This window comes from Meleagris gallopavo, chromosome 22 (assembly GCF_000146605.3).
Source record: "Meleagris gallopavo isolate NT-WF06-2002-E0010 breed Aviagen turkey brand Nicholas breeding stock chromosome 22, Turkey_5.1, whole genome shotgun sequence".
In the NCBI taxonomy this organism is placed as follows: domain Eukaryota; kingdom Metazoa; phylum Chordata; class Aves; order Galliformes; family Phasianidae; genus Meleagris; species Meleagris gallopavo.
The window spans coordinates 5,602,250-5,612,372 of record NC_015032.2 but is presented as its reverse complement, the minus strand read 5'-3'; the positions used below and the strand labels follow the sequence as shown (position 1 = coordinate 5,612,372).

General features: G+C 48.1%; 1 protein-coding gene across 1 annotated transcript; it reads right to left on the bottom strand.

The window, feature by feature from the left end:
• Positions 1 to 6: 6 nt before the first annotated feature.
• On the bottom strand, positions 7 to 10,117 carry STMN3 (stathmin 3). Its single transcript, XM_003212073.2, has 5 exons — positions 10,046 to 10,117; positions 2,203 to 2,298; positions 1,561 to 1,736; positions 919 to 1,110; positions 7 to 164 (listed from the first exon to the last, which is right to left on the bottom strand). Exons 1-5 carry the CDS (start codon positions 10,062 to 10,064, stop codon positions 105 to 107), a joined length of 543 nt encoding a protein of 180 aa, XP_003212121.2. The 5' UTR covers positions 10,065 to 10,117; the 3' UTR covers positions 7 to 104.
• Positions 10,118 to 10,123: the final 6 nt, after the last annotated feature.

The following is a 10,123-nucleotide window of genomic DNA, read 5'->3' as shown; positions in this document are numbered from 1 at the left end:
GGGGGAGGGGATGGAGAACCAAACGCTGCATCTAGACAAACAAAATAAAACGTGTTGGTCGGTTTGTTAACAGGAATCAGGTGCTAGATGTGTAGAAAAGCCCTTTATCCAGAGATCTCCTCCCGCTGTTCCTTGTTCCTGCGGACTTCAGCTGCGTGCAGCTCCTGCAAAAACAGGAGAGAGGACATGAGATGGTCAGTCCTAAGGGCAAGCCAAGGGCTGTGGGTGAACAATGACAGAGCTACAGGCTAACAGTGTCTGCTCCTGCCTGCTCTATTTTCCTCCTGTCCCACATGCATGGTTTATACCAGCCAAAGAAAAACTATTGGGGCAGTTTCACACCAACACACCCCGAGGACAGGGGGATTCACCTGCAAGAAGCAAAGCATTGCAGGGCAGGAGTGCAGCAATACCAACCTGCTGCAGCCCTGCAGATGAGGGAATGGCATGGAGCTGTGCCAGGAAAGGTCAGGCTGGGTGTTAGGAAAGGGTTCTTCACCATAGGGTAGCTGGGCATGGAACAGGTTTCCTAGGGCAGTGGTCATAGAATCATAGAATCATTTGAGTTGGAAGGGACACTTAATGGCCATCTAGCCCAGCTCCCCTGCAATGGGCAGGGACATCCACTGTTCAGTCAGATGCTCAGAGCCCCAGCCAGCCTGAACTTCATGAACATTTCCAGGGATGGGGCATCCACCACCTTGCTCATGACACAAATTCAAGAAGCGCTTGGACAACACGGTTCTCAGAATGTCTCAGAAACACAGTTGGAATGTTGGGAGGTCCTGAGTGAAACCAAGGGCAGAACTCCACAGTCCCTGTGGGTTCCCTCCAACTCATGATATTCTATGACCCAACGATCCCATGGCCTCCCCAGACCCCACAGCACCCACCCATGGGTGTCAGCACCCCACTCACCTTCTCGCGCAGCCGCTCCCTCAGGGCAGCCAGGTGCGCCTCGCGGATCTCCCGGCTCAGCTCCATCTTGTAGTTGAGCTTCTCCTCAGCCAGGCGGCTGAAATTGTTGTTCTCCTCCAGTGCTTTGTGCAGCACCTCCCGCTCGTGCTCCCGTTTCTCCGCCAGCTGCTTCAGCACTTGTGCCTCCTGGGTCTGGTGAGGCAATGGGACAGCATCCCTCAGCCTTGCTCTGGACCTCACAGAGCTTGCTGACCACTTCCTTCCAGAAGGCATTCACAGTGATGTGGGAAATAGCATGGGCAGCTGTTATAACAGCAAGGCTTGAGGCTGATCTGGCTATGTGACCAGCTGTTATACCTGCATCAGCTGCTAAGAACTCCCCATGGCCTGACCATGCACATGGGATCAGACAGGGCTCCATACAGCTGTGCAGTTTTAGGAACAGAGGACAATTATGGACACCGATTTCTTTCCTAAACCAGGTTGCAGAACTGCATCCTCTCCATGTCTCACCTGACTATAGCTGAATAATACCTAAGAACGCCATCAGCAGTCATTTTCGATTTTAGTTTGCTGCTGATCAGCCATTTTTTTAGGGTTTGGGGCAATGTCTACCACTGCTGCTCAAGGGCATCGTGTTACCTTCCTCCTCTCCTCTGCAGCCTCCAGCCTCCTCTGCAGCTCCTCCAGGGACAGGTCCTTCTTCTTGGGGGGGGAGGAAAGGATGGGGCTCTCAGGAGACAAATCTGAAGGAGACTTCAGGATCACCTCGAAGCTCTGGCCCGATGCCCTCTTATCCAGCTGCTTCACCTCCATATCTAGGGGGGAAAAAACAAACAAGAGCTCCGTATACCTGTGACACTCAGGAGAGCCTTCACCTGAGGGCACCACTGAGCTCTCCACATAAGAAAAATGGTGTTAGTTCCATGTCTTGATCTGGATAATTTTGTTCTACTTCCAGAATTTCTTGATTAGTCATCAGCTTCATCCCCTCTAAGTCTGCTCAATTCATTTAAATTACAGCATAATTACAGAAAGTCCATACTGCTGTTAACAAAGTGCATGTCACTCCAGTAGGAACTAGACAGCCTCTGGGATCAGTTCCTTCAGGGAAAATGTGAGTCACGTCTACACAGTATAAACTGGAGAAGGAGGCTTAGCAGAAGGACCCTGGGCTGAGATGGGGATTTCTGCCCCAGGATGAAAGTGCCCACACTGGGAGCAAAGTGTCAGCCACAGCATTCGTCAACAGCTCCGCAGCTTCTGTGGGAGCAAGTTACGTACCTCCATACTGGTAGATGGTGTTGGGATGTGGCTGGGTGTGGAAACAGGAGCAGATGAGGGAGAGCAGAGATAGCTCCTTCATTTTCTCCTTGTAGGCTGAAAAAGAGGAAATAGCAATGACGAGTCTGATGGCAATAGTAGCTCCTTTTCATGGAGAAATGAAGCAAGTAGGCACAGGGAAAACCATTTACAGCTACCAGCTTCTGTGGAAGATTTCCAGGCTGTTTTGGGTTTTCCAAGTGTCCCCAAGGAGTACCAGAGAAAACTAAATTATCAGCCAGTGTAGTGAATGTCATAGGAAGATACACATTAGGATTTTACCATCTGCAGAGGTGTAAGAAAATTTTCCCACTAAAGAGTAGACACGCTTCTGCCCTTGTAGTGAACTAGAAAGGGATGGCTGCCCAAACACTTTCTCCATCACAGTTTCAGAGTCAGAAGCCCACTGACAGCTTGCAACATTTCTCAACCCTCAGCAACTTCCTGACATCAGGATCAAGAGGAAAGTTGCAGTCAGTTGTGTGGAGAACTTCCAACTTCCCAATGTATCTCTTTCACCGCAGGAGCAGGCAGGGAATGGCATAGGTGGGTTCATGTAGGCAGAGGTTGATAACGGACTGCAATCACAGCAAATGCTGTCCCGAGGCGTTCTTCAAAGGACAGGGAAATGCACGATCCCTTCAAGTTCTGTCACTGTGACCCCTCAAGTTTGCTCAGCATTCCCACAGCTGGAGGATGCACCACTGCACCCTCAGAGATCACAAATGCACGTGCTGCTGCCCTAACAACAGCAGAGCATACAGCTTCTCCTCTGCTTTCCCTTAGCTATTCTGGTGGGGAAAAAAGTGGGTTCTATTTGCATACTTCACATCAGCACTTATTTGTCCTCCCAACTACAAAATGTCATCCTATTTAACATGCTCCTTTGGCTAGCCAACAATCCCTGCAGTGCTGTAGCAGGGATCTGTATTGAACTTTTCCCAGTTCATGCCACATGCTGATTTTAATGCCCTGTTGGTTCTTCTATTAAATGCATGCCAGATAGGAATAGTTTACATCAGCAATCCAAGCAGGATATCTTTAATTTTGTTCTTAATGGAAAAGACTTTGGAAAACAGCATTGTGCCAGAAGGGTGGCACGCATCAGTTAAGCTACTGTATCTCATAATGTGCTGCCAAGAGCCCAGAGGAGGATCCCTGGACCCAATGAGAGACAATATCACTTAACACAGGGCACTAAGGTCCTTGCTTTACTATTATGCCTCATCCTGTGTGAAACCAAGACATTAAGAAGATATGCCACATTGCTGACCCACCAGTTTAACTCCTAGCACTTATTATAAACCACAATGCTTTATATGTCATTACTTGAACTTCAGTAGCTCCCTAGTTCTGATTTTGTGGTTCTCTGTGTAGATGAGTGTCTGTGCTGCAGCCCTGCATTTCAGGAGGCCTATTGTAGTGATTTCACTTCTTAGCAGCTGCCTTCATTCCACTGGGATCTTCACTGTCCTGCTTCCCTTCTGTAGCACAAACTGACCGTCCCTCTCTGTCAATTAAAATGAAGAGGAGAGAAGAGGACAAAAGGACATCGCTCCACTGAGCTGTGGCAGTGCTTTAATGAGCCCTGGAAGTGGTCTGCGTCCTTCTCCCGGAGCTGGAGCCAGCAGCTGCACCCCGGCGCCAGCCGTCAGATGCAATTAGCAGCGTGTGGGCACACGGGCCGAAGGAGCAAGGCTGAGAGCTGCCAGCCCCAGAGACCGACGTGCTGCGGGGCGAAGAGCCAAAGAGCCTCACCATTAGGGCAGCTCTCGCTGCCATGCAAATCCATGGCAACCGCACAGCTTGGTCCGGGGAAAAGCAACGGGAAAGGCGGCAGTGGGGCGAGAACCCCCCCTGCCCAGCCTCGGGCAGAACACGGCCCCGTGCAGAGCTGTCCCTTCAGCACCACCGCCCCCCATCCCCGCGATCCCCCGTGCGGAGCTGTCCCTTCAGCACCACCCCGAGCAGCGCCAAGGCCGGGGGTTCTACGTGAAAAAGGGGAAATACAGAACCTCGGGAGAATCATCGCAATGACCTCATCTTCGGGTAGTTTTAAGAAAAATAGGCGTTACATGTGCCCGACACGCTGTCAGTAGGCTAAGACAAGAAAATAAATTCAGTGAGCAGAGGGAGATCCTGGTTCTATGCAGTTTGGCTTGATTTGGCACTGTAAATGAGATGGGAAGCTGAATTCTGCTGGGGATTTTGCTGATCTAAGGTTTGAACATCAGTCTGTTCACTGTTTCTCACCTCTTTAGCTTGAGGGTTGTCCAACCCTCTCAGAACAAAAGTAAGTCTAAGGTCTCCTAGGGCAAGTTATTTTTCTATGTTGGCATTTAATTATTCATTGGTGCAGATTGAAACTTTGCAGGCTGGACCATTAAATTTCTTTCACAATTGCTCACACATAAAGATGATTTCAATTAATCAAAACCAAACAGAGCATTTACAAACAGATACTGCAGCCAGGGGAGCAGTCACAGCTGTCACTCGGGGCATTTGTATAGGCTCACAATGTCAGGCCACCAAGACAATAATTCCCCTGGAAATGGTCTCAAATTCAGTGTCAGGTTTTTTTTCCCAATATATTTTTGAATGATCCCTTGAGAGAGCTCCATTTTGCTCAGCTGGGGAAGCTAACACTGCAAATAAAAGTAGGGAACATAACCACTGAGTCACTGTTTAAGAAACTGTGTCAAAGGAGATTAAATCCAAGGTCTCCTGAAGCAAGACTTTCAATTTCAGTTGCATCAAAAAGAGAATGCTTAAAGCTCCCAGGGCAAAAGACCACAACTGGAAGTCTTGCACTCATCAACTTACCTCAGGAGTGCCTGCACTCACATTTAGCAATAGATGTAAAGTTCTGAGGACATATTTTTGTCAGGGGGAATAATTCCTGAAGCAAGACAAGACAGCTGGTTGGCGAGAGTATTACATGCAATGAGCTGTTGCCAGGAAAGATCATGTGCCTTCCAGTGCACAAATTTACATATTTCAATAACATTTAGACTGGAAAAGCTGGACTTCTTATTTAAGCATCCTGTAAGGTGGAGTAAACTTTATTTTTTGTTTCATGGGACCCCAGGTAGCCATTAAATGACAATACTATCTAAAAAGGAGCAATACTTCTGAATATTTATGCCCAGTAACAAGCACCATCTGATTCTGCTCTATTTCAATTCCACTGCACACACCATTCAAGAATTAATCTTAATTAAAATGTTTCATCCAACTTTTCCCTGCACTGTCCATATTGCACGAGTAAGACTACTTCCTCCCTGTTGCAAGGAGAACAAGGCAGATTCCAAAGCCTCTACCAACCTATCAAGAAATGAACATGCTCTCTCCAGTGACCCATTTCCTGTGCTCCCTCTAGTGCTGTGCAGTACATAATGCATCCTCATATTCCTGCTGCTTCCCATGAGCACTACACACAGCATTTGTCCATGTAAAGTGTTTATTTTCAAGTTAAGCCCCAGGGACACCATCCAGTTACTCCCTGAGTGGCTGTGGAGCAGGAAACAGAGAAGTGGCTGGGGATGGGCGCAGGGCATGAGTAACATGAACCATCTCCCACTGGTGATGTGCTTGGACCATGGGATTCCCCATCTTCAACCTGATATTGGTCAAAAATTCTGGTTCTTCGCTTCTTGACCAGATAAAAGGAAGCTGAAGGGTGTCTGATTAGCCTGCCTTTTCTTAGATGTTTAATGATGTCCAGCAAAATAGAACAGGGCTGGTAAGGCACAACATCAGTACAGTGTAAATCATAATGAACCAGAGGCACATTAATAATCATTTGTGTGAATTCGGAGAATTAAAATGGATTAGACTGAATGTGCTGTTTTTGGTAGCAAGGTCAAAAGAAGGTTATTAGAAGAAAATTACTTGTTTTGCAAATATAACTTTGGAAAAGTAAAAAATTGTGTCTGTGAAGAATATTATACCACAATAAGAAGAGAATAGTCCAATTGTAAATGTAGCTAAAATATGAACAGAAGGCAAAGAAGATCAGTGATCCAGGTCTTTCAGAACAAAGAATGCTACGTCACATGCACAACAAATGCAACCACAACCTTTGATAAGCTTTGAGAGTACAACAGGATGGAGATACTCTCACTGCCATCGAGCTGATGGCAAGACCTTTGCCTCAGTCGAACTCACTTCCTTCTTCTTGCTCCACCGTATCCCAAACCAGAGCAGCGCGAGAGCTCACACAACCAAAAGAGGAAGGAGAACCAGTGAAAGCAGTGGGATCCTGAGGAACAAGACTGATGCATCTCCATTTCTATAGAGACCCATGTGGTATCTATGGGTGCATGTGGAATCACTCATGAGGACAGACACGAAGATCACTCTGCCTGTTGTCAGACATCTGCTGAGCCATCCCCAGAAGTGGTTTCCTATTACCTGGCTCATTCCCTTCCAGGTTTCATTTGCAACTCGTGTAACGCAACATCAACATGCATTATGCACTGCCAATAGATGAGCAAATCACTCACTCTCTAATGCTGAACACGTGGAGTGCTTTGCAGGAAAATAATAAGGGAAATCTCTCCTTCTCCTGGCTAAGCAAGGGAGAAGGGTCTGAGTAGTGCAGCAGAGAGCCAGCAGCCTGAGTGGGTTAGTGAATGGTCACCAGGAAGTAGAAAAGCATGGACTGGGTTGCTTGCTAAAGCAGTTGAAGGAGCCAAAATGGAGGCAGCTGTCCCAGAGTGTTTGCAGGTTTGGGACAAATGCAGATTTGGAGAATCATGCTTGGATAAGACAAAGAGAAGCTGCTTTCAAATAGCTTGGAATAGGATGAGCTCTTCATGGGACAAAGCGAGGAGCTCCATGTCACACTGAGCCACAAGCAGCCATTTGGTCCCTTTGGACTTTGGTTTCCTTTACCTTAACTGAGGATTATTGTACTGGCACCTTATACAGAGATATTATTTGTATAAACACATTCAGAGAACACAAGATTCTGCAGTATGGCACTAAACATGTAGAGATACTTCAAAAGAATAAAAGGGCTGTTAGAAAATATCTTGGGCCACTCTTCACCAGTTGGGATGTGCCGAAGTGCTACACATGGACTTTGGTTGCTCTCTATCTCTTTTGTATTTCTAAATCACAGTTGAAGATATGAGCAAGAGTTCTGGTCCCTTCTGCATAGGAGAATTTTGAGATATCTGAGAGATCAATACAGTACCAACATGGTGCCACCAATGAAAATATTTTAGAAAGAAAATATATTACCTAAAGATTTAGATCCTCTGCTTGGAGATAGTTAAAAAAATTAAATCAAAAAGAAATGCCAGCAAGAGGTTCTCTTGGCTTGCAGAACTGAAGTCCCAATGAAAGTACCATAAATGTCTAAAACAGGCCATATGCACTCTATCAACAATGGAGAGAGAAAATAAATAGTGATTTGTTGAGAACACTGCGATGGAGAGGTGTGGCAGAAAGAGAATATCACCAATAGTAGAAAGGAAGATATGGAGCAATGCTGTTTGGTGTCCACCAACACCATTCAGAAAAGGGAGTAAGAGGGCAGCCCATACCCATGTCAGGCCATGGAGCTCTGACGTTTCAGTGCAGATGGGAAAACTCCAGGATCCATGAATGCCAAGCAGCAGCTCTTCTCGGCTCCTCCTTCTCAGACACCAGCATCCAAGAAAAGCCCATGGGGCTCCCACCTTACTGCATCATTTCATAATCTCTATGTAGGGAGCTGGTGCTCCCAGCTTCTGCTCAACCCAGACACCTACACACCATGGGAACCACTCCAGCCCCACAGGATCCCATTAGGAGCTGCAGGAAGCACAAAGCTTTGTCCAGCTGCTGCAGGAGGGTGTGTGGGGCTCCGGCCCTGCAGCACTGCAGCTGAACCTGCACTGAGCATGTGCTGCTGCTCCCTCAGCTTCTGCACTAGCAGGCACAACCCTGGCCAGCAAAAAATGAAGGTGGAAGGCAGTGCTGAGTGCTGGACCGGGGGGAAGCGAGCCCTGTTTCTTACCATTCCAGCAATTTGTTTGAACAAACCCAAGAAAATCTTCCCGGGGGGAATCAGCCCCTGAGCACCAGCTGCAGACAATTGCAGCTGCTCTCCCTGCAGCATGGATTAGTTTTGGCTGGGGATAATGAAGAGAGAAAGCAAGATTTTTTTCCCCTTATTTTAAGGAGCAGCTTGCCTTTTTTCCTGCTTTTCCAGGCTGTTCCTGCTATGGAGACAGCAGCTGGTGGGAAGCTGCTCACTGCAATGCTGGGCGAGGCTCAGCCTTGCTCTCTTCCTGCCACAGCCCTGCATTTCAACCCCCTGACATCGCTTCTCTGCTTGCAGAGAGCTACAAAAAGCATGGTTTTGTGAAGCACACACTTCTGCACGATCCAAAGTCTGCCCTGGTAGTAAAACTGCATCTTCCAGCAGGTGAAATGTGCCACGGGCATGGGGCTGGGAAAGCAAGAACGCACCAAATAGGGGATGCATCCAGCACCTTACCCATGCTGGGTTTGCTGCACCCTTGGTGTCATGGCCAAGCAGCCTGCTGTGTCCCCCTAAGTGGCTCCATGTCCTCTTCCCAGCTGCAAACACCCCCAGCCCCATCATAGGGTGGGAGCAGCTGGGGGGCACCTCCCAGCACGCTCTGACATGGGGGCACTTGCACAAATGCATACAATGGCTGAAGATTTCCAAGCACTCAGACACCTTTTGATGTGCTGCTTCCCCACCTACAGCTGCATGCAAAGCCCACCGCACCTCACCCACCCCACAACACCTCCCATCTTTCCATTCCCTTTAAAAGGAGAAAAGAACAGAGAACGCCTAGAAGGACCCAGTAAAGGGCAGGGGAAGAGGCAGGGATGCTGCCTGCTGCCTTCTGCCTTCTGCCTGCTTCTTTGCCACAGAGGGGGCACAAAGCATTCCCCACATTTCCTTTTTGCCTTCTCCTCCTATTCAGTCCCACACCCCAGCCCTGCATGGTTCAGCTTCACCCACCCAAGCCCCTCTTTATGAACAGTAAATATTTTCTCCAGAAACTTCTATGTATTTTTTTTTTTTTTAAGGGAAAAGAGAAAGACCCTCTGAACACACCCACTGTCCACTGTATCAATGCAGGATTTTCTCCTCCGCCCCACCTCCAGCCATTTCAATTCCTGCTCTCCGGCTCAAAAGGACGAGGATCATTTTCAGGGGAGCAGAGCCCACCCAGAGCCCCAGTGCTGCTGCAGGAGGAGGGAGGGAAGGAGGAGGGCTGCCCTGCAGCACTGCTTCACCAGCGCCATCAGAGGACCGCTCCCCTGGAGCATCTGATGAAAGAAACACAGGGTGGGGAGCTGGGAGAACGCACAGCAGCGCACCCAGGTTGGGTTTAGGCATTTTTTTTTTAAGGGATTTTTAATTCTCCACGTCTTTCTTTCCAATATCCATTTAAACAACCTATAATCTTCACACAACCGAATTGTAGGGAAATGCCATTTCGCATTTCTCTGCATCCAACTACACCCATGCACGTTTATTCAAGGGAATAAAAAGAAAGCTGCATCACACTGCAGAAATAACCATGAATTGGCAAGCAGCACCGTCGGATGGTGCAACGCAGCAGCAGCCATAGCATAAATAGGCACATTTATCACGGGTGGATCGCTACTAAAATCCAAAGAGCACCCACTGCCTCACACCAGGGGGTGTGTGCTGGTGGGGAACAATGCATCCAAAACAGCACGGGCGAAGGGAAAAAAAAAATCCAAAAACCTCCATATATATATATATATCTGTGTATATAAAGAGAAGAAGGGTAACGAGCAGCCCTACCTGAGACGGTGCTGGCCATGCTGCTGGGTACGGGGAGGCGAGGTCGGAGCGGAGCGCCCGCAGAGCGGGGATGGAGCC